This window comes from Heloderma suspectum, chromosome W (assembly GCF_057233095.1).
Source record: "Heloderma suspectum isolate Gila_16-S chromosome W, 16-S_ref, whole genome shotgun sequence".
Classification (NCBI taxonomy): Eukaryota; Metazoa; Chordata; class Lepidosauria; order Squamata; family Helodermatidae; genus Heloderma; species Heloderma suspectum.
The window spans coordinates 60,383,967-60,407,948 of record NC_139475.1 but is presented as its reverse complement, the minus strand read 5'-3'; the positions used below and the strand labels follow the sequence as shown (position 1 = coordinate 60,407,948).

General features: G+C 46.9%; 1 protein-coding gene across 4 annotated transcripts in view; it reads left to right on the top strand.

Annotated features, from left to right (window-relative positions):
* The window catches only part of LOC146334072 (chromatin assembly factor 1 subunit A-like), a 70,386-nt gene extending 46,467 nt beyond the window's left edge, over positions 1-23,919 (top strand). For 3 of the 4 annotated variants that reach the window (XM_084825166.1, XM_084825165.1, XM_084825164.1), the window contains exons 5-15: positions 329-522; positions 1,742-1,802; positions 2,262-2,330; positions 4,199-4,425; positions 9,735-9,903; positions 14,056-14,136; positions 14,712-14,804; positions 15,431-15,689; positions 18,561-19,048; positions 20,979-21,069; positions 23,473-23,919. In XM_084825166.1, the coding sequence (XP_084681292.1) occupies positions 329-522; positions 1,742-1,802; positions 2,262-2,330; positions 4,199-4,425; positions 9,735-9,903; positions 14,056-14,136; positions 14,712-14,804; positions 15,431-15,689; positions 18,561-19,048; positions 20,979-21,069; positions 23,473-23,573 (1,833 nt within the window). In that variant the 3' untranslated portion in view covers positions 23,574-23,919. The remainder of the gene's footprint in view (positions 1-328; positions 523-1,741; positions 1,803-2,261; positions 2,331-4,198; positions 4,426-9,734; positions 9,904-14,055; positions 14,137-14,711; positions 14,805-15,430; positions 15,690-18,560; positions 19,049-20,978; positions 21,070-23,472) is intronic. The other variant, XM_084825167.1, reaches the window with a different exon arrangement.
* Positions 23,920-23,982: the final 63 nt, after the last annotated feature.

Below are 23,982 nucleotides of genomic sequence, written 5' to 3'. Positions count from 1 at the left end.
TCGCCGCGCCCCTTTCTCCTGACCACTGATTGTTTAGTGGTTTCCCGGCTTTTGTGCATTTTGTCCCCATGCTAAAAGGCTGAAATGCCTCTCTGAAGGCTTAGTGATTGGCTGTAAGAGCTTTAAGCTACAATATGCTGGTATTTTTGGAATTTTGGCTTTGGCCCCACCCATCACTGGAATGCAGCCTCAAGAGCTTCTCTGAAATGAAATTCAGCTCTTGGGCTGAAAGAGGTTCTGCTCCCCTGCTGTAGAGAGTTGCTTAATGAACTGTTTGGGGGGGGGGGGGTTGGCAACCCATGATCAAGAACGCACTGACAAACTTCAGAAGCAGCAGGCTGAACGGGAGGAGAAAGAGAGGCTGAAGGCCGCAAAAGAACGTGCCCGGGAGGAGGCGAAGAGGAAGAAAGAAGAGGAGAAGGAACTGAAGGAGAAGGAAAAGAGGGAGAAGAAGGAGAAAGAGAAGGCTGAAAAGCTGCGCATGAAGGAAGAGAAACGGAGGGAGAGGCAGGAAGCTCTGGAGTAAGTTGGTCTCTGTAAGACCTGTATTCAAATTGGCACAGCTTTTGGTTTGTCTCGAACTTGGTGTCTTCCTTGATGTGTTCTGTGGTGACTCCTGAAGGTAGTCTTAATTCCTCTGTATTCTGTTGGTAGGGTTAGAGGTAGCTTTGTATCCCGTTATCTAGGTTTGTTTGTTTTCTAAGATGTATCCTGACCCTGCCTTATCACAGGTGTCCTGCTGACCAAAGATCCTTGGCCACTCAAATTTGTCAGTGCCCTGGTCCTGACTCAGCTGACCCCATATGCCCTGGTCCTGGACTCGCGCTCTAAAGCAGCCTTCCCCAGCCTGGTGCCCTGCAGATACCTTGGACAGCAACTCCCATCACTCCCACAGCCAGTATGGCCATGGTGGCTGGGGGATGATGGGATTTGTATTCCAAGACATGGAGGGCTCCAGGTTGGAGAAGGTTGTCCGTAAGGCTTGGGTAAGGCATGAGAGTCAAAAGGAGGGAGAAGTCTGTTTTGAGGAAGCAGTCTTAATTAGTTGCATTTATATCTTGCCTTTACCTGCAAGGAGTCCCAGGTGGCTACACGATCCTTCTCCTCCTCTCCATTTAATCCTCACAACATCCCTCTGAGGTAGGCTAAGCTGAGAGTTAGTGACTGGGCCCAAGTCACCCAGTGAGCTTCATGACCAAGTGGGGGTTAAAACTCAGGTCTCCTGAGTCCTAATCCACCACTCTAACCGCTATACCACACTGGCTCCTTTTCCACTTTTAGATAGGTGTTTCCCTATCCTGTCTGTCACATCAGTCTCTTGCTAAGAACTCTTCCAGAGTCTCTATGATGCACACACACATCCCGCATTCACAAAGAATGGTGGCCTTTAACCCTCCCCCTACTTTTTTTTTTTTTTAAAGCGTAGCACTGTTCCCTTCATAACCTCCCTGTGGGCTTCCTGTTGCATCTGTTTGGCCACTGTTGGAAAGAGGATGATGTACTAGATGGGTCTTTGGTCTGATCCAGCATGCCTGCCCTTAATTACCACTAAGACTGCATTAGAGACTAGCAACCTTTTGAGAAGATTCCCATTGACATTTCTTGTTGACTCTTCCTGTTGAAACTACATGTGGCTGCCTGTTTCACCAGTCTGGTGGGTTTGTTATTTGTACTTGAATATTATTTGTGTGTGTGTGGCTTTCTTTTTCCTCACCCTGAAAGTGGGCTTTTATTTGTAAAGGGCAAAGTTAGAAGAGAAAAGGAAGAAAGAAGAGGAGAAACGGTTGAAAGAGGAAGAGAAGGTAATGCTTGCTGCACTTCCCTGCTCTGTCTGGAGCCTCATGGCTGAAAGGAAGTGTACTCTGGCCTCTGACATCATCTCTGCTTCTTAGAAGGATGCATCCCCTGCTTCCCAGGAAGTACATCACAGCAAGGGGAAGACCAACCTGGCCCCATCTATTGGCCAAAGAAGGAGCATCTGCTCCAGTGCTTGCTTTCCTCGTCCCTCCTCTTTCCTCTTGTGTGGTGTCTGTTAAATTATGTGCCTGTAGGCAGGGACTGTCTTGTCTTTTAATATCTGTACAGTGCTTAGAAAACTTCAGGTGCTTTATAAGTACGTGATTGGTTTGGAGCTTGGAGCTATTATTTGAAGTGGTGTAATTATTCGGGGTGGTGGAGGTGGAGAATTCTTTTACAAAAATGCTCTTAAAAACAAAAGCGCTGCATTTAATTTTGTCCATGCTTCAATTTTCTGATTCTAGCGCATTAAAGCAGAGAAGGCAGAAATCACCAGGTTCTTCCAAAAACCAAAGTCCCAGCCTGTTCCAAAGGTGAGTTTTTTGCATATTACATGGGTGTGTGTGTGTGTGTGTGTGTCCTTCAGTAACGTTTAAATCCAAGGCAGGTTTTCCAAGGTAACATCCTATAGCTTGCCCTTCAAGCTCAAGATGACTAGCACTAAACTAAATAAATAAACTGGAATGTACATAGGTAGTGAGATGATTTTTGATTATCCCAAGGTATTAACAGGATTTGATTATCCTAAGAAAAGCATTTTTGGTCTGGTTCACCTTGGCCTGAATCGGGGGTCAAGGCCTCTAGGCCTCAAAGGGAACTTGGTAAGGGTGCTCTGTGAGCTTGAGTAATGTGCCAGATGTTTCCTCTTCTTCCGGTTAGGTCCCATGCTATTTACTAAGAAGCGGTTGCTGTGAGCTTTTTAAAATCTATACTAATTTAAGAATCGTGATGTGATAAAGAATAATCTTGAGTAATGAATGACATATGCTGTATTATGACTGACCATTAGGCTATACTGTGATTAGCCCAGGGGCTGTGTCATATCTCAAGTATAAGTATATGTTAGAGGAAGGTTGTTGTTCTCACCTGCTAGCGATCAACCTTCATGCATGAATAAAGGAGTGTTTAACTCAACATCAACCTCCAGCCTCATTCCTTATTGAGCAGAGAACCCTACAGTAGACATATCACTTGGAATGTGTGTTCTTTATTTTCAAGTTGAAGCATTTTAAGTTTGCATTGCCCATCATCACAAGAAGCCAAAGTCTTGCACCGATTCCAAAATATGATCAAGCAGCTAGTGCTGTAGAGGACCTCTGTAGGAAGGGAGTCACGTAAATACCTGGAGAAGCTATTCAGCCTTTGTGTGCCTTTGACAACTGATGGGGTCGTTGACAGGGTTCCTTTCTCCAGTTGTGGAAGCTGCAATTGGTCAGAAGCCAGAACTGACCCTGCCGTGTAGAATGTGAAGCAACCTCTTTCAGATGGCACTGTGAGGCAGGGGATAGACCAGGGATGGGGCGAGATTAGGCGAAGGCCCAGCCCGGCCACTTCACCTCCTCAGAAGGGAGAGGGGCGGAAGAGTGACTGAACATGCTGTTGCTTCGCACTCAACCAGTGCTTTGAGGAGCCGGCTGAGTGTGCTTCACTCCTCCTCCTTCCCTGCGCAGGGAAGACAAAGGAGGACCAAAGCCAGCTCCTTGCCCAGCACTTTGGCTGGGAACCCAATGACATAATCCAGCCCATGGTGGGGGGCAGGGTCCAGGAGGCAATCCAAGCCCCAGAAGCAATATGGTTCGTTGGTTCTCTCTCCCCCCTCCAAGATAAACAAAGGCAGGAATTGGTATCCGAATGGAGAAGCAAGTGCTGGCCCTAGCTAGAGAAGGAGGAGCAGGAGCACCATTTGGGTCATTCCATGCTAAACCAGCCAAATTTGGCACATGAGGGTTGTGCTACGGATTGACATTTTAAAAATTTGCAGTCATTCTACATGTTGTAATGCATCTAGAGTCAAAAAAGTTTTCAAGCTCCTATCACTGGCAGTAGAAACTGCACCCTACAAAAAGGTCACCTCTACTGTTCCTCCTGACCTGCTTCAGCCTCGCAGGGTATAGGAAACTCAGAAGTCTCCAAGTTCAGAAGCTTCTCAGCAGCAAGGGTGCAATCGATAGGATTGTGCCCTTAAGCTATAATATGCTGATATTTTTTAAAAAAAAATGTATTTTGACCCTGGCTCCTTTGCCTTCAACCCCACCCATTGCTGGAATGCAGTCCCTGAGAGAGCTTCTCTGAAACTGAGGTCAGCCCTTTGGCTGAAATAGGTTCCCCATCCCTGTGTTAGGTTGATGGCAAGCTGAAAAGCCACCAAGAACTCATATAAAATTCTTCCACTTGATTTCAGACTCTCGCTGGCTGGTGCGGGAAGTTTGCTCCCTTTGAAATCAAGGAGAACATGGTCCTTGCCCCACTCTGCCGCGTCTCTGTCAATCAGGACCTTTTGGATCAGCTCGACTGGCTCCTGCAAGCTCAGGACAGTGGCGCTTCCCTTCTGGAAGAACTGAAGAGCCAAGAGCCTTGTAAATCTGGGCCCACCCTTGATTATGGCCACGGTGATGACAACGTCAACAGGTTAGTCGCTTCCCTTGGGATGAGGAGGTGGGCAGGCAGTTACTTGCCTGTGCTAAATAACCTTCCAAAACATATGATGGCCTACATTAGCAGATAACTTGAGCCTGATCTGGCTGTCCCATCAAAATTTTGATGCCCCATCAAAATTTTTCAAAGTAACAATGAACAGTAACAAATCCAAATACACCACAGATGAATCAATTTCTTTGCAGTCTTTCTGATCACTCAGGAACTGTATTTGGTACAAGCAAGATTATCTGATAAAAGATACCACTTATCACACTAATAGATCACGCTATAGAGTCCCATGTGTCTTAGGAGGTTGTCTTGAATCCTTCTCAATATTAGAGAATTCAATAAATGGATACCATATTCCATGAAAAGTGTTAATTTTTACTTGGTCTCTTTGTACCTTAATATGTTTAGTGAGTTTCTCCATTAGTGTGAAGTCCCAAATTTTCTGTTTCAGTAGGATAAGAGAAAGTGCATTTGCTGATTTCCAGTTAGCAGCTATGACCAACCTGGCTGCTGTTCAGAAAAACATCAGGTGCTCTTTATGTCTTATCTGAGTATTAGAGTCCATACAAAGAGATAGCAGTCCCAGTTTTTCAGATAGAATTATAGTCAGGGCCAGAAATATTGGAACAAGGATAACTGTTTTGGCAGTTGCCCTCTGTACACCACCACATTGAAGTTGAAAGGAAACACACCCAGATGGGAGCGAAGTCAGGACTTCCAGCTGTAATTCAAGGAGTTTGGCAAAAGTGGGGCACCAACCATTCGGGAAGTACAGCCAGTGGCATACACACACCCCCATCCTTGGTGGCTCATAAGTAATGGAACGAATGGCTGGCAAGCAGCTGCATGGCCAGGGGTGGCCTGTTTCCTGGGTGGCCCATGACCAATCGAGCAGATGAAAGGCCTGGAGGTGGTTCTGAGTGTTACATTTGCATTTGGTGGCTGTTCACTGGAACGCCCAACATGAGGCCCAAAGAGGTGTCCATGCGAGTGAAGGAGGCCATCATTAGGCTGAGGAAACAAAATAAACCCATCAGAGAGATACCAGAAACAGTGGGAGTGGCCAACACAACAGTGTGGAACATCCTGAAAAAGAAGGAATTAACTGGCAAACTCAGCAACAGCAAAAGGCCTGGAAGACCACGGAAGACAACTAAAGCGGATGACCGCAGAATTCTACTCATGGTGAAGAGGAACCCTTTCACAACATCTAGCCAGGTCAAGAACGCTCTTGAGGAGGTAGGCATGTCACCGTCAACATCTACAGTCAAGAGACGGCTTTATGAATGTGAATACAGAGGCTTCACAACAAGGTGCAAACCACTGGTAACGCTCAAGAACCGAAAGGTCAGGTTAGCCTTTGCCAGCAAACACCTACAAAAGCCTGCCCAGTTCTGGAATAAGATTCTTTGGACTGATGAAACCAAGATTAACTTGTACCAGAATGATGGGAAGAGAAAAGTATGGAGAAGGAAAGGAACAGCGCATGATCCAAAGCATACCACATCATCTGTCAAGCATGGTGGAGGCAGTGTTATGGCCTGGGCATGTATGGCTGCTAATGGAACCGGACTACTGGTGTTTATTGATGACCTGACTGCTGAGAAAAGTAGCAGGACGAATTCTGAAGTGTATAGGGCTGTACTTTCTGCTCAGATTCAGCCGAATGCTGCCAAACTGATAGGACGCCACTTCATATTGCAGATGGATAATGACCCAAAACATACAGCAAAAGGTACCCAAGAGTTTCTCCAGGCAAAGAAGTGGGATGTTCTTCCATGGCCAAGTCAGTCACCTGATCGCTGTCAAGGGCTCCTTGGAGGCCTCTCTCAGTCTAATCCAGTAGCCAAGTCCAGACACAGACAAAGGGATTCTTTTCAAAGCTTTATTCCTCTTTTACAACTTAACAACTCTACTGTTAGCAACTAGATATGAGCAGCAGAGTACCTATGTCTTAAGTTGGAACAGTTGGTCCCCGTTTGAAAGGGAATCCCTGGCAGACCCTGAACGTAAGGGCTAGGGAGAGTCCCTCCCCTTTTCCCTTGGATCTTCTGGGCGCAACCGTTGTTTGCTACGCCTCCTTTCCGCGCCCTCCATTTGGCGCCGCTCTCTGCGTTGGCATCACGCGTCCATCAAGTCTGCTTCCCGCGCTCTGTCAGGACTGCTATCTAAGCTAGGAATGCCGGTGGGAGGAATCTCTGTCAGCTGTTTGCCCTGGGAAGGATGAGCGCGCTTCTCTTCCTCAGAATCAGAACTACTCTGGGATTCTATGGGCTCAGTGTCCACCCTGACAATCTCCACCCAATAGAGCATGCTTTTCACTTACTGAAGACAAGACTGAAGGCAGAAAGACCCACAAACAAGCAGCAGCTGAAGGCAGCTGCAGTGAAGACCTGGCAAAGCATCTCGAGGGAGGAAACACAGCATTGGATCATGTCCATGGGTTCCAGACTTCAGGCGGTCATTGACTGCGAAGGATTTTCGTCCAGGTATTAAAGGCGACCCTTAAGTTTGAAATGATGTTGGTTTGTTCCGTTACTTATGAGCCACCAACGATGGGGGTGTGTGCATGCCACTGGCTGTCCTTCCTGAATGGCTAGTGCCCCACTTTTGCCAAACCCCTTGAATTACAGCTGGAAGTCCTGACTTCACTCCCATCTGGGTGTGTTTCCTTTCAACTTCAATGTGGTGGTGTACAGAGGCCAACTGCCAAAACAGTTATCCTTGTTCCAATATTTCTGGCCCTGACTGTATATCTTGTTGTGTGACCTCACTGGCAAAGACCTGGACCCAAAACCTTTCCACCAGTGGGCAACCCCACCATATATGCAGGTAGGTGCTTCTGGTGGCTCCACACCTCCAACAACTAGGGTTCACATTACAGTAAAATAGCTGTGCCTCATCTTCAATGCCATTTCTTTCACTCTATGTGACACAGACTTCTTGGGGTCCTTAGAACATAGTGCTACCCATGGATTTTGTAGAGCTGGAGAAGGAAAGAGGCAACTAAAATGATCCGGGGGGAGGGGGGGGGCTGGAACACCTTTCCTATGAGGAAAGGCTATAATGTTTGGGTAACTTTTAGTTTAGGAAAAAGGCTACTAAGCGGTGGGCAACATGATAGAGGTTTATAAAACTATGCATGCCAAGGAGAAGGTGAATAGCATTCTCATAATACTAGAAACCAATGAGGTCATCCCATGAAGCTGAGTGGTGGGATAAAAGCAAGGACTTCTTCACACAGTGCATAGTTGTAACTGTGGAATTTGCTGCTACGAGTTCTGGTGAATGGCCCCAACTTGGATGGCTTTAAAACCGGATTAGAGGGATTTACAGAAGAGGGGAGGTCTATTAGCCATGGTAGTTGAATAAAGCTTCCAATTTCAGGGGGAGTCTACCTCTGAGTACCAGTTGCGAGGGAACATGAGTGGGAGGCTGCTGCTGTTCTCCTGTCCTGCTTGAAGGTTTCCCTTTGGGGCTTCTGCTTGGCCACTGTGGGGAAAGAAGATGCTGGACTAGAGAGGCCTTTGTCATGATCCAGTAGGGCTCTTCTTACGTTAATCTGGTTAGGGTTAGGTTGAGGTGGCATTCATGGAAATTAGTTATAAAATAAGTTTGTATCTTATTGCAATGGATGTTTTTCTTAAAATCGGAATGTACACTAAATAGCCTTCCCCAACCTGGGGCTCTCCTTGAATGTTGGCCGTGCTGGCTGGGGGATTCTGGGAATTGTAGTCCAATACATTTGGAGGGCACTGTGTTGGGGAAGGCGGCTATATACCCTCAGTGAGAGGGCTATTTTGATGAAGAAAATTGTTTTGGTGTTTTCTAATGGTGGACCTGGTGACAAATAGGTCCACCAAGATGGCTAAATAGAACTTGCGTGTACCTCTGAAAACCAGTGGCTGCAGGGGGAGAATGGGAGAGTTATGTTGACCTCCTGTCCTTTTTGTGGGCTTCCCAAGGGGTGTCTGCCCAGCCACTGTGAGAAACAGGTTCCTGTACTAAATGGACTCATCTTGGTCTATGTCAGGGTGGAAACTGAGCCGATAGAACCCCAGAGCAGTTCTGATTCTGAGGAGGATCAGCAATCCGTGGGAGAGGAGCTGGCTCATCCCTCACAGGCACAGCAGCTGGCAGAGATTCCTCCTGCCGGCATTCATGGGAGAGAGAGTGACCCTGGCAGCGAGAAAGTGCGGGAACGGGGCTTGCTCGACGCAGACGCAGAGAGTGACGAGCGATGGAGGGCGCGGAAAGGAGGCGTAGCACCCGTTCAGCGCGCAAGCAACGGCTGCCTCCTGTGGACCCCAGGGAAAGAGGGAGGATCTCTCCCTAGCCCATAAGTTCAGGGTCTTCAAGTGACTCTCCTTCAAACGGGGATCAACTGCCTACTCCGCGCATAGGCCACTCTGCTGTTCCTTGCTTAGTCGCTGGTGATTAGCATCTGAAAGAGTCATTAAGTCGTAAAAGGATTAAAGCCTTGAAAAGAATCCTTTCGTCTGTGTCTTGAGTTGGCTATTGGAGTCTACTAAAAGAGGCCGCTAGGGCGCTCCTGACAGTCTAATCCAGTAGGGCTGCAGTGCATAAGTTCAGTGCATAACTTTTCCCCCGCAAAAGAAAGTGCTGCATTCAAGTTTGCTTGAAGCTTTCCCAGATGTTTGTGTTTTGGGCGAGTGTTACTCAGTGCTGGTGGAAATACCCCTCTGCTTATGCTCAGAAGTACTGGCCTTCATTTACTGCTTCAGATACATGCTCTGGTGTTGAAAACCTGTCGCTCAGATTTAAGGCCCAGCTTGTACCAACCACCAAGAAAGGAACTGTGTTCTCCTTGTTAACTTTCCTCTGTGCAGGAGACACTGCATTGTGATGTATTAATCCATGGTCGTCCTCCTCAAAAAACCCCTCTGGGGTGCCCAGTATTTTGAGTGTCCTGTAATGTAGAAAGGCCTTGGTTTATTCTCTCTTGCCACCTCCCCCTCTCCACCTCTTTCATCTGGCATGAGTTTGCCTCATCAAGACCACAGGACACAGTTTCCTGAAGTTTCTCCTGCGTTTGCTTTCACTACCTCATAACTCTGGTTGGCTTAGCTTTAATTGAAGGTCTTTGTGGGGGACAAAACCTTTTCTTCATAGCCCAGCGTTGCCATTGTAGGATTTAGGACCCTTTTTTTAATTGAAAGCAGGGAGGGCGCCTTTCATGACTCCGGTGATGTGCCAGAGGTCTTTGTCTTGCTGTCGTGGAACCCTGGTGAGCAGCAGCAATGACTGAGCACAGCATTTTTGTTCCACAGTGATGTGGTCATTGTTGGTAGCAGCCAAGCAGGAGGCGTGCCAGAAAGGAAGATGTTTGGTAGGATGAAACTCCTTCAATTCTGCGAGAATCACCGGCCTGCCTACTGGGGCACGTGGAACAAGAAATCCTCGACGATAAGCCCGAGAAACCCTTGGTTGAAAGATGAGGTAATCCGAAGATGTTGTATCGTCTCTGTGCCTCCGTTCCAGAAGTAAACTAGCAGGCAGTGGCTGACAAATTCGTCTCGAAAGAGAGGAGACACCAAGTTGGCAAACAGTAAGGAGAGACCATTGCTCAGTGTTGGAGCACATGGCAGAAGGCCCCAGGTTCAATCCCCAGCATCTCCAGTTAAAAGGGTGAGGTAGCAGCAAATACATCTGCTGGAGAGGGAGTTAAGTTTACTGCCAGTTAAGGGAGACAATACTGGGTTAGATGGACAAATTGTCTCCCAGCTTCCTATGTCCCCTTTTTCTCTTAGCTGTGTATGCTTCAACTGTCTAGCCTCTTGCTACTTCTCCAGTAGCCTTTACATCAGGGGTGGGTAACCTTGGGCCCAGGGACCAAATCTGGCCCTCCGGAGTTCCCCATATGCGGAGTTCCCTTTCCCCCAACCACCAGTCATTTGGTTTCCTGGCTTATGCAGTTTTTCCCCTATTCTAAAAGTTCTAGAGAACCCCAGGTTGGGGAAGGCTGCCCTGTAGTTAAGAGCAACACAGAAGGAGAGAATAGTTTCAGGATGCTATAAACGATTTTATTGATGAGAAGCCCAACATGTTTCGGCCTCCTGTTATTTTGTTAGGCCTTCTTCAAACGGCTGTAACAATACATATATAGAACATAAATGAGACAACACAGAAATATATATATATCTTTTTAACAATTAGAAGAGCACATTGCAAGCAGGGCCTGTGCATGCATTTGAACATTAAAACAATTTCAGTACTTAACATACAGTCTCGTGAAAAAGAAAGTACACCCTCTTTGAGTTCTATGGTTTTACGTATCAGGACATAATAAAAATCATCTGGTCCTTAGCAGGTCTTAAATTAGGTAAATACAACTTCAGATGAACAACAACACGTGACATATTACACCGTGTCATTATTTATTTTACAGAAATAAAGCCAACATGGAGAAGCCATGTGTGAAAAACTAAGTACACCTTATGATTCAGTAGCTTGCAGAACCGCCTTTAGCAGCAATAACTTGAAGTAATCGTTTTCTGTATGACTTTATCAGTCTCTCACATCGTTGTGAAGGAATTTTGGCCCACTCTTCTTTACAACATTGCTTCAGTCCATTGAGGTTTGCGGGCATTTGTTTATGCACAGCTCTCTTAAGGTCCCGCCACAGCATTTCAATCGGGTTGAGGTCTGGACTTCGACTGGGCCATTGCAACACCTTGATTCTTTCCTTTTTCAGCCATTCTGTTGTAGATTTGCTGGTGTGCTTGGGATCATTGTCCTGTTGCATGATCCAATTTCGGCCAAGCTTTAGCTGTCGGACAGATGGCCTCACATTTGACTCTAGAATACTTTGGTATACAGAGGAGGTCATGGTCGACTCAGCGACTGCAAAGTGCCCAGGTCCTGTGGCTGCAAAACAAGCCCAAATCATCACCCCTCCACCACCGTGCTTGACAGTGGGTATGAGGTGTTTGTGCTGATATGCTGCGTTTGGTTTTCGCCAAACGTGGCGCTGCGCATTATGGCCAAACATCTCTACTTTGGTCTTGTCTGTTCAAAGGACTTTGTTCCAGAAGTCTTGTGATTTGTTCAGATGCAACTTTGCAAACCTAAGCCATGCTGCCATGTTCTTTTTAGAGAGAAGAGGCTTTCTCCTGGCAACCCTTCCAAACAAACCATACTTGTTCAGTCTTTTTATAATTGTACTGTCATGAACTTTAACATTTAACATGCTAACTGAGGCCTGTAGAGTCTGAGATGTAACTCTTCGATGTTTTGCAATTTCTCTGCACATTGCATGGTCTGCCCTTGGGGTGAATTTGCTGGGACGTCCACTCCTGGGAAGATTGGCAACTGTCTTGAATGTTTTCCACTTGTGAATAATCTTCCTCACTGTAGAATGATGGACTTTAAATTGTTTGGAAATGGCCTTATAACCCTTCCCAGATTGATGGGCAGCAACAGTTGCTTCTCTAAGATCCTTGCTGATGTCTTTACTCTTTGGCATTGTGTTAGCACACACCTGCATGCTCGAGACCAGCAAACTCCCAAGACTTCGGCTTTTATGGGGGTGGTCACACTTGCTGATGATCAAGGGCATTTGATTAGCAGCACCTGGCTGCTACTTGGCCTCTTCATACCTATGGAAGCAGTAAGGGTGTACTTAGTTTTTCACACATTGCTTCTCCATTTTGGCTTTATTTCTGTAAAATAAATAATGACACGGTGTAATATGTCAGGTGTTGTTGTTCATCTGAGGTTGTATTTACCTAATTTTAAGACCTGCTAAGGACCAGATGATTTTTATTATGTCCTGATACGTAAAACCATAGAACTCAAAGAGGGTGTACTTTCTTTTTCACATTACTGTAAATAGTTAATAAGGCACATTGTAGGCAAGAGGCCGAAACATCTTGGGCTTTTCATCAATGAAATTGTTTATAGGATCCTGAGACTATTCTCTTGTTTTGTGTTTTACTTACTTACTTACTTACTTACTTACAATATTTATATACCGCTCCTCATCAGAAGATCTCGGAGTGGTGAACAACATGATAAAGAATAAAACAATGGTTAAAAGAGTTAAAACATTTTTTTAAGAAGACAAATCCCAACGAAGTGGAGTTCAACAAACCACGGCTGGTCATGCAAGGAAGGCCTCTTGAAAGAACAACGTCTTCAGGAGGTGCCGGAAGGAACACAATGTTGGCGCCTGCCTGACCTCTAAAGGCAGGGAATTCCACAGGAAGGGGGCCACCACACTGAAGGCTCTTCTCCTGGTGGACTCCAACCGGGCCATAGGTCCATGTGGAACCACCAGGAACATGCCCTCTGATGACCTCAGTGACGGGGCAAGTTGGTAGGGAAGGAGGCGCTCTCTCAGGTATCCTGGTCCCAAGTTGTTTAGGGCTTTGTACACTAGTACTAATACCTTAAACCTGGCCCGGTAGCAAATAGGCAGCCAGTGCAGTTCCCTCAGCAAAGGAGTTACACACTGAAAAGGGGCAGCTCCCGACAATAGCCGAGCTGCTGCATTCTGCACTAGCTCCAGCTTCCGGACCAGCCTTAAGGGTGGCCCCACATAGAGCGCATTGCAGTAATCCAGTCTTGAGGTTACTGATGCCTGTACCACCGTGGTCAAGCTATCCCTGTCCAGGAGAGGCCGTAGCTGGCGAACCAGCCAAAGCTGGTAAAAGGCACTCTGAGCCGCCTCAACCACTTGGGCCTCCAACAACCATGATGGATCTAGGAGTACCCCCAGACTATGGACCTGATCTTTCAGAGGGAGTGCAACCCCATCCAGAACAGGCAATGAGCCTATCTCCCAGACCCGGGAACTACTCACCCACAGGGCTTCCATCTTGCCAGGATTCAGCTTCAGTTTATGAGCCCTCATCCAGCCCATTATTGAGTCTAGGCACTGATTCAGGACTTGCACAGCCTCTCCTGATTCAGATGTCACAGGGAGATAGAGCTGCGTGTCATCAGCATACTGATGGCATTTAGCTCCAAATCCCCTAATGACCGCTCCCAGCGGCTTCATATAGATGTTAAACAACATTGGGGACAGGATGGTACCCTGCGGCACCCCATAGCTCAATTGCCAAGGGGCCGAGGAATAGTCACCCAATGTTACTCTCTGAAATCGGCCCCGTAGGTAGGACCAGAACCACTGTAGCACAGTACCTCCAATACCCATCCCACGGAGTCGATCCAGGAGGATACCATGGTCAATGGTATCAAAAGCCGATGAGAGATTGAGCAGAATTAACAGGGTTGCACTCCCCCTGTCCCTCCCTCAATGAAGGTCATCCATCAGGGCAACCAAGGCTGATTCAGTCCCGTAACCAGAAAGAAACCCAGACTGAAATGGGTCAAGATAATCAAAAGTGTTGATTTTGGATGCTCACCCACCTTGCACCCATAGTTAAGATTCCTATAAAAATGTCTCTCCTTGGGCTTACTTACTGGCCTGCCCCTTTTCCCTTCAGCTCCACCCACCACCAGAATGTGACTCCCCAAGAGCTTTTCTGAAATGGAATTCAGCCCGTGGGCTGGAAGAGGTCTCCCCGCCCCTGCTTTACACAACTGAACGTGTCATTTTTGGGACCAAACTATCTTCTTTCTTTGCAGAAGCGCTTGGACTATGAAGTAGAGAGTGATGAAGAGTGGGAGGAGGAGGAACCAGGGGAGTCTCTCTCTCATAGTGAAGGGGTAAGTAAGGCTGTGCTGTTGTCTCCTTCTCCCTAACGAAGGGAGTACATATTTGGAGACCTCTCTGTGACAAGGAAGTCCACAGGAAGAGACAATTGTGAAGGCACCCCAGCTCTTTAGAGCAGCTTCCCCCAACTTGGTGCCCTCCAGATGTTTTGGACAACAACTCCCAGCATCCCTGACCACTGGCCATGTGGCTGGAGCTGATGGGATTTTAGCCCAACACCCCTAGAGAGCAGCAGGTTGCAGAAGGCTGCAATAGACTCGATAGCAGAAGTGGGCAACTTGTGGCTCTCTAGATGTTTTGGCCTACAAGTCCCATCAGCCCTGAAGACCTGTAGGACTGGGGTTCTTTTACATCTGTGTTGCTGAGTGGTCCAGCTCCTTGGTATCTTTTGGACTAGCACAGAGCTGAATTTGCATACTTAATATATCTTGGTGAACTGAGGGCATCCTTTCCCACCCATGTAGTCTGACAGTGCTCGCTCTTCTGTTTAAAGAGCCGCCCCATCTGGCTTTTTAGGACTTCCCCCTTCCCAAAGCGTATAAAATGTCTGTTTGTTTAAATACCTCAGGATGATGATGAAGGTGGGGGAGAGGAGGAGGAGGACGATGATGGCTTCTTTGTGCCCCATGGGTACCTCTCAGAGGATGAAGGCGTGGCTGAAGTAAGACACAGGATCAATAAGGGGACCTTCCTAATCCTGGGAAGAGACTGGGAAAAGGCTGCCTGTGTAGCAGATGTTGATCTGCTCAACATGGTGGCAATGTGCAAGTCCCTGTGACAGAAAGAACCAATTACAGTCTATACCAACTTACAATCTATACCAGGAAGTTGTATTCAGATGAACCAAATGTTAAGTCCCTCCTCTTATTTGGGAAGGCATACCTGGCTTCTGTACTGTTTCTGCATGGTTTCTGGTGTTCCCTCGCTTCTGCTCTGCAAGTAGTGGAATTCTCTGCTTTGAAGAGAGGAAGTAGTCACTGTATATAGTAGCCAGAGGCATTGTTGACCATGTGTGTGTGTGTCTTACCTCTGATGAGTACCCCACTTTTCTAGGTTCATGTGTGCATCTTAAAACAGCCAGTTTCCTGGCATGCAATTTAGTAAAAAAAAAATAAAAATAAGACCACCAGAATTGGGTTAGATTTCAGCAAAGTTTACTGATACTTCGAACCATACCCCCTCCTGAGATGACCACAGCAACCAATTGGACTGGTTAAATGCCCAACCATTTGGCTGTTCTTCATCAAGCTAGAAAGCGGCACCCTCATCCTCTCCTTCTTTTTCCAGGAATGCAACCCTGAGAACCAGAAAGCTCGTCAGAAGCTGAAAGCAAAGGAGTGGGATGAGCTGCTTACCAAGGGGAAGAGGTTCCACATCCTGCAGCCTATGAAAATCGGCTGCATTTGGGAAAGCACGGAGACTAGTGATGGCACAAGCCTGGATCTGAGGCTCCTGCAACAGTTCGCGGTTTCTGTCTTGGACTCGGGCACTGCTGAGGAAGAGGAGATAGAGAGAAGCAACAAAAAGAAAACAAAAGACCAGCAAGGTGAGCTGTGGGTTGAAACGGCAAACACCTGTGGCTCTTCCACAGAGCAGGGGTGGCTTTAACCAAGAGCGTGGTGTGCTTGTAATGTATGTTACATACATCGCAAGTATGTTATTTCTTTGAACCCTGACTTTCCCTTTAAAAAAACAATATCCTCAAGGCAGCTTGCTAATAAAAATTAAATCCACACTAGAAAAGAACCAGTCCACATAATATAATAAGCAATAGCAGAATAAAATCAAACAAAAGCCAGATAAGTTCAGGTTAAAAGTAAAAGCAGCTAAGAACAAATTGGCTCAGTAGGGCAAATGTCTGTTTAAGTTTAAATAGGAAGGGTTTTGCCTCCTGTCAGAAGGCCATTGACGAGGGAGCTTAGACACACACACCCCAGGACAATTCCTAAGACCTGCTGAAGGGCAGGGAGGGGCAACCTGAGGCCCTCAGCCTAATTTCATGGAGCCCTCTGCATGTGATCAGTTCAAACATCTGACAAGAGTGCTCTCTCCCTTCTGTGGCAGCCAGCTGAGTGGGAAGGAAGAGAGACAGTGAAAAAAGTGGGTGGTTGAGACATAGAGAGAAAAGGGGCAACCCACCCATTTTTGCCTCTGACCCTGCTCACAGCCAGTGTGCGATCCCTGGCAGATTCCCCATGAGGTAATGCTGCCTTGACAGAAAAACGTGATCCACCCTTGCTTGTAGGAGCAGCATTACAGGGGGTTCACCTACCTTTTTAGAATGGCCGACGGCTCAGCATTTGGACTTGATTCTGTGATCATTGGAGCAGAGTTGCTGCTTGTCTGCTTTGAGATATATATGTTGATGTGCTTTCTCAGGGGGACTGGGGACAAACAACTTCAGCAAAGATGACCTTACCCGTGAGGCAAGATGACTTCAGGCATATCAGAGCGGGACACAGATGGTGTGGTGTGATTAGCTATGCAGACCCCGCTGAACTGAACAGGGAGTCAAGCAAGCGCTACATTGGTTCATCTCGAGGAGGCTTTGCAGGAGAACTTCCTGGTGGATTGCACCTTGTCTTAGTTAAAAGAAGCGGCATTCTAGACTTCTCTGTCTTAGGCACTAAAACATCTGGGGAGTTAAAAGATTGCAAGTAGAAGCCCAGCATAGGAGGGAGCAAAATAGGCTAGAACTGTTCTTTCTGGTGTACTAAACTTCTGCTTTTCAGGGTGTTAGTTTTGTTTTTATGTGAAGGAGCATTAAAAAAAGGAACCTCTTCTCCCTCCCACCACCACCACCACCTCAGGTTGTATAGTCTTCTGTCCTTCCACAGGATGCATGTGTAGAGAAGACCTGTGCTTTCTTACACTCTTAACAAGCCCAGTACCATGTTCCTTTACTCCCCAGGAGTTCAGACCGCTATCGCTATAAACTAGCTTATATCAGGTCAGATTACCTCTGGAAACCACAGAAACACAGGGTAACAATAATAAATCAAGCCCAGATCAGATCTAACTAGGTGCAAATAGATAACTAAGCATCCATAGCTGAGTGGTAGAGCATAGTGTTTGCATGCAAAATGTTTCAGGTTCAACCCCAATATCTCCACGTACGGCTGGGGAAACCGTGTCTGAAACCCTGGAGAGCCACTACCAATCAATGTAGACTAGTCTTTCCCAACCTAGTTCTTCCCTAGCCAGAGACTTTGGACCAGAACTCCCATCACCCCTGACCTTCAGCCATGCTGGTTGGGGCTGATAGGAGTTGTAGTAAAAAAAAAAAATCTGGAGCAACCTAGGTTGGAGCAGGGCTAGTAATAGGTGGATCAGTAGTCTCGCTCAGTGTTTAAGTTGCATTCATATTTACATCAGCCCTTTGTTCGGGATCATGAGGACTGGAATCTTACTTTAGTTTTAGGGGAAGGACTGTAGCTAGGTGGCAGGCCTCTTCTTTGCATGCGGAAGGTCCCTGGTTCAGTCTTCAATGTCTCCATTTAAGGCTGGGAAAGAGCCCCCACCTGTAACCCTGGACAGCCCTGGCCAGTCTGTGTAGGCCTGTGCTTCCTGAATGATTTTGAAGTGGGACCCACTTGTAAACTAGTCGTACTCCCCCCCCCCCCCCAACACACACACCATAGAAAATGCTTAACACTGGGCAAGTAAATATGTTTCTCTTTTTCATGTTAATGCAGATAGTGTGGATTTGAATAGATTTTAAACCTTGCTTATATGGAGGGAGCTATCCAGCCTGTCTCTTAAAAGGGGTCGCAAAATAGGAATGGTGTGCTGTTCAGTTTTGTGGAAGAGGGAAAAGGCCTTCAATGTGTGACCCACACAGGAGCATGTCGGACCCACAGCTTGCGACACAATGGTGTAGACCAGGGGTGCAAAACCTCTTTCAGGCCAAGGGCCAAGATTCATTTTGGAGAAGCTTTCAGGAGCCGCATTCCAGTGGTAGGCAGGGCCAAAATTGCCAAAACATCCAGCCTATTATAACTTAAAGCTCTCACTGCCAATAGTGAAGCCTCGGGAGAGGCATTTCAACAATTTAGAATGGGGGAAAAACTGCACAAAAGCTGGGAAACCACCAAACATGGTGTTGGGGGAAAGTGGGTGGAGCCAAGGGTGAGGGATGGAGCCAGGGGCAAGTGGCATGGCCTTGTGAGGAACCCCAGAAGGCCAGATTTGGTTCTGCACTCCTGGTGTAGACATTACTGAACTAGGTGCACCAGTAGTCTGACTCCATATACAGGGCCATTTCCTGTATCCCTACACTATCTAGGTGTATTTTCTAAAATGGGCCCCTTTCCTGAGGCTTACAGCCAAATAATCTTCATCTGATTTGACTTGTCATGTTCCATCTGTAAGAGAGAACCTCCTGATGCCTAAAACACTGTTCTTCATCACACTTTAGTCTTGGGGCAGCTGCTTCCACTGCTTCATGGGAATGTTAACAGCAGCAAAGTCATCATCCAAGAATTTCAAGAGTGCTATCAGATGGGGTTGCTACCAGGCAACAACGGTTCTGTCCCTGCTTTGGACGGTGGGGATGCGAGCCCCAACACTTCCCGGGCCCAGACTCCTGTGCACATGGGGAGTTCCGTCCCTTCCAAAGCCAGGCTGAAGCAAATAATCTCTGAGAACTCTGTGTACGAGAAGAGACCCAAGAACCGGATGTGCTGGTACGTGCACCCCAAGGTGCTGGAGAGCTATGGTCAAGAAAATCTGCCCGTCCCCTGCCAGTGGAACTATGTCACACAGGTTCCTTCAGGTGCCAAGGAAGACAACGGCAACTTGCCAGCAGGGGTAGCAACACAAACTGCTCCCGTCTCTGCAAAACGGAAGTCAACAGGAAGCATGTCGATCACCAAGTTCATGAAGAGATCTCCAGGGGCCGCACGGGTGAGATCCTTTTGGATAATCTGTTTCCCTCTACACCTATACTGTCTTCCTCTCTGGTCCACACTGTTGGCCTCATTTCCTACACATTGCTACAGACGTTTTACTTATCTCCACACCAGCAACCAAAGTTTTGGACTCACCTGGCGGCCTCCAGATGTGTTGGACTGCAATTCCCGTCATGCTCAGCCAGCCAACAATGGCAGTTGCAGTCCAATACATCTGGAGGGCACCAATTTGGAGAAGGCTTGTCTAGCTAGTGTGCTGTAGTCTAGTGGTGGGCAGAAGGAAGAGCTAGATCTACTCATAGATTTCTGGGTGATCTGCAATTGATTAGCAAGACTTTCTGGCCTGGTTCGGCATAATTCTAAACCATGGTTTATTTAACCCATAGTTTCTTGCCCTAGCCAGGGTTTTTCTGGCAGACAATCAAACAAACCATGGTTTGTTTTCTCAATCCCTGGGTTGTTTCCCTCCTCCTCTACTGCTCCTTCCCTGTATCCCAAATTCCTTTGCGGCACTGTCATACTGGCATGTAGAGCAGTTGGGTTTTTTTGACTGCCCTTGCCCACCATGTCTGTAGCCTGGCAAAACAACCCATCAACAACCCACGGTTCTGGTTTCACATGTAATGGCAACCCATGGTTTAAATAACCCAGACTTCACAACCCAACAACAAACCATGGGTTCTCTTTCTGGGTGGTTCATGGTTAACAAACCATGGTTTGTTAGCACAGCCGCATTCACACATCACAACAACCCAGAATTCAACAACCCATATCGTGCACGCCTGAAATCTGTAGTACATAGACCATTAGAGACCCAGCTTCAATTCCCCATTTAGCTATGAATCTTGCTGTGAGACACTGGGCCAGTCAATCCCTTTCAGCCTTCTCTGTTCGGCGTTTAAAAAGGGGGTGGGGGGAGAACCGTATGTGCCACTCTGAGCGCCTCAACGGAAGGGTGGGAGAAATAAACAGTTCAAGGCAATGTGTGAAGTTAGCTGGTACGCCATCTCCTTTTCTGCACTGCCCCCTCACCCACAGTTCATATGAAGCTGCCTTTACACTAGGTCAGACGCTTTATCCACTTAGGCCAGTTTTCTCTACTCTTGACCAGGAGCAGCTGTCCAGGGCCTCATCAGGTAGAGAAAAAGTCTTTCCCCATTGCTTGCTATGTGATGCTTTTAACTGGAGATGCTGGGGCTTGAACCTGGGACCTTCGGTATGCCAAGGAGGGGCTCTGTCACTGAACTAGAATGCCTTTAACTATCTTGCCAATCTGGAGCAGACAAGACCTTTTTGGTCATAGACCTGGGTAGGCAGCCATAATCTGGTGGGTGGCCAGATGACATCAAGGCATGGCCCTGCTCCCTGACATCATTTCCTGCTGCTGGGATCTGGCTTCCCCTGCCCTGCACCTTCTCCAGTGGGCATAGGCATAGACCAGGAGTGCAGAATCTCAGCTCAAGGGCTGAACTCCATTTCAGAGAAACTCTCCCAGGGGGTGGTGGGAAGGGTTGAAGGCAAAAGGAGCAGTGACCAAATCCCCCCAATATCAGCATATTTGAGCTTCAAGCTCTTTCTGCCAAGAACGAAGCCTTAGGAGAGGCATTTCAACCTTTCAGCATGGGGAAAAGAACTGCATAAAAACTGGGAAACCACCAAAGGATTGGTGGTTGGGGGAAAGGGGCATGGGGCCTGAGATTCCACATTTGTGGCATAGATTTCTCCTCCATAAAGATACCTCCTTTTCAAGTTCTTCCCTCAGCTCTCTCCCTCTTCCAGTAATGCCCCTGCCCCTTCAGTGCCCCTGCTTCATGTCTCTATTTGGGGTCAGGGATTTTCTTTCATTTTGGGGAGGAGGAGTGGCATAATCTGTTTATCAGCCAGTGATGTCTGACAGTGGCGCCTCCTGTTGTTGTTGCACAAAGGCTGAAACCACAGAGGTGGATGGATTTCAGGCAGACACGGAGGAAGAGGAGGACGACGACTGCATACTCATGGGCATCCAGCAAAGTAAAGGTGAGATAACTAGTTCAGTTAGTTGCCCTCCTGCTCAGAGGCACTCTGGTAACAACCCCCTTTAAGCTGCCCGGAAGTCCCCCCCACCCCTTTAGATTCTTGCCCTGATGGTATCAGATGTTAGAAAATGCAACACTAAGAATGGCAGTGGCTTTCCATTGTTTTCCATCCCACCTTGCTCCCTTCCCCAAGCTATTGCCCTCCAGATGTTTTGGACTTCATCTAGGGGATTGTAGTCCAAAACATGGGTTGGGAAAGGCTGTTTTATACAGTGCCTGTGTTAACATGGGCACTGGCCCAGTTCAGACATTGTGACCTCAGTCCAGTAAGCTGTGGCTAATTAAGACCGAGAGCACATGTCGTGGGCATGTATTCCTTCCTCCCTTCTCTCTCTTGTCTTAATGCAAAACCTCTGGGGTTTGTTGCATCTGAGCTGGGAAACTACGTCTTTCATCTCTTGACTACAAAGCAGGTTATCATATCAGGAGCCAAACTGCAGTTGGATATCTTGGCTTGTAATTGGAGATGAAAGCCACCGTTTCCTGGTTCGTATGTAATGGGAAACTGTGATTTGACACACCTTGTTTACATTTTTGCATGATTAGCTCATGAGGGAAAGGAAGGAGGGAGTCTGTGGCCACAACGGTTGTCTGAAGAAACCATGATTAGATAAAGCATTTCCTGATAGTTGTGTGAACTGGGCCACTGTATAGAAATGAAACTAAGATGGGCCCTGTAGAACTGCACTTGCAGGCCTCTTGTGAACATTGAAGTCGGTAACTAAAACAAGCAATTCATACAATTTGTGTGTCTTAAGACGCTTCACAGAAATCCTCTGTAATCCTTACAAGAACCCTGTAAGGTAGACCTGTAGTATTGTCTTTGCACTGCAAATAAGAAAGGGCTGAGAGAACAGTGGTTGCCAAAGATCAATGAGTGAGTTCATAACTAAAGGAAGGTTTGAAGGAGGGCCTTCCTCATTCACAGCTCAGTTTCTTAACCATTACTTAGTTACTACATCTCAAATGTTTTGAACCAGCCCACCTTAAACACAATGTAATGTCTGCCCCCCCCCCTTTAAACTCAGGGGGCTTTCTTGGTTCTTCCTTGGTGGGGGAGTCTGCAATGCCAAAACTGAGCTGGCAGGAGGAAAACCTTAATTCTCCCTCCCCCTCCCAAATTCATAGGGGGTGTAAGTAGCCCAATATTTAACATCCACAGAAGCTCAGTGAGAGGCTGTAGCATGCAGAAAGCCCCAGGTTCCAGTCCCAGCATTTCTAGGACCACCCTTTATTCAGAACCATGAGGACTAGCATCTTTATTTTTAGGAGAAGAGCTGTAATTCAGTGGTAGAGGACATGCTTTGCATGCAAGAGATCCCAGGTTCAATCCCCAGCATCTCCAGGTAGGGCTGGAAAAGACCCATGTCTGAAACTCTGGAGAGCTGCTGCCAGTCAGTGCAGGTAATACTGAGTTGGGTGGACTGACCACGTTTAAGGCAGCTTCCTGATATATACAGCAAATACATTCAAACTCTCTGGCCATAGCTCTCCCCACAATCTTTGGGTGGTGGAAAGAAGGGGTGGGGAATTGCTTTCTGTGTTCAATGAGTGATCAATGGAAGAACTTCCTGAAATACCAGAAATCAAGACCAGGAGAAGTTCCTTCTGTCTTGGCATTGGCCAAACTTCAGTTGGCAATAATTATCACTGGAGAGAATGGTGCGAACGTTAAGAATGTAGGATCCCTGCTGGATCAGACCAAGGTCCATCTAGTCCAGTATTGTGTCCAGTAGCCAACCAGCTGCCTGTGGGAAGCCCACAAGTAGAACATGAGTGCAACAGCACCCTTCTGCTCATGTTTCCTAGCAAGTGGTGTTCATGAGCATACTGCCTCTGCCACTGGAGGTAGCATATCGCCATCATATGACCTTAATGATATAGGGTGGGATACAAATGCTTTAAATAAATAAATGACTAGCAGCCATTGATAGCCTTTTCCTCAAGGAATGTGTTTAACACCCTTTTAAAGCCATCCAAATTGGTGGCCATCACTATGTCTTGTGGTGGCGAATTCCATAGTTTAACTGTGCACTGTGTGAGGAAGTCCTTCCTTTGATCTGTCCTGAATCTCCCACCAATCAGCTTCATGGGGTGACCCCATTAGGTTCTAGTATTTTGAGAGAGGGAGAAAAATGTCTCCCTATCCACATTCTCCACACCGTGCATAATTTTGTAGACCTTTCTCATGTCTCCCCTCACTCACCTTTGGTTGCAATGGTAGGAGCCATCCCAAATGTAGTTTCAGACAAGGTGGCTTCCCTTCCATAATACATGCGTGCCTCATACAGAAAGAAGAGATATAGACCCACCTTTTTGTGAGTGAAATTTTGTGTTTTCACAGCACCTGTGTTGGGGCCCCCCCAAATTCCTTCAAAGGTGGAGCAAACTGCCGCTGCTGTTACGGTTGCTGTTGACTCCTCCGATGCCATTCGATATGCCTAGTTCCCTACCTTTACTGCTCTGTATGTACGTATTTTTTAGCATATTGTAAAACATCTGAGCGTATCTTTTGTATGAGATACCTGAACATACTCTATGTTCCTTGTAAAGAGAAGACGGCACTTTGTTCTGCTTCAGATCAATGGAAGCTAAAGTTATTTCTTCTTTAGAGGTTTAGTGGGGGCAGGGGGAGGGGTTAAATGAAGGAAATATACAACATAATCTCTCTAATAAAAGCATTATTGAAATTTTGGATGAGACTCTGTACGAGACATGGTGTCTGTTGTGTTTTATCTGAACGGATGGTGGTGGTAAGTATTCTTTTAAGTATTCCAAGACACACTGAGATGCCCACATAGAAAGCTACAGGATGTTTAAAAATCTTTTCTTCAGCTAAAGAGTAGATGGCACA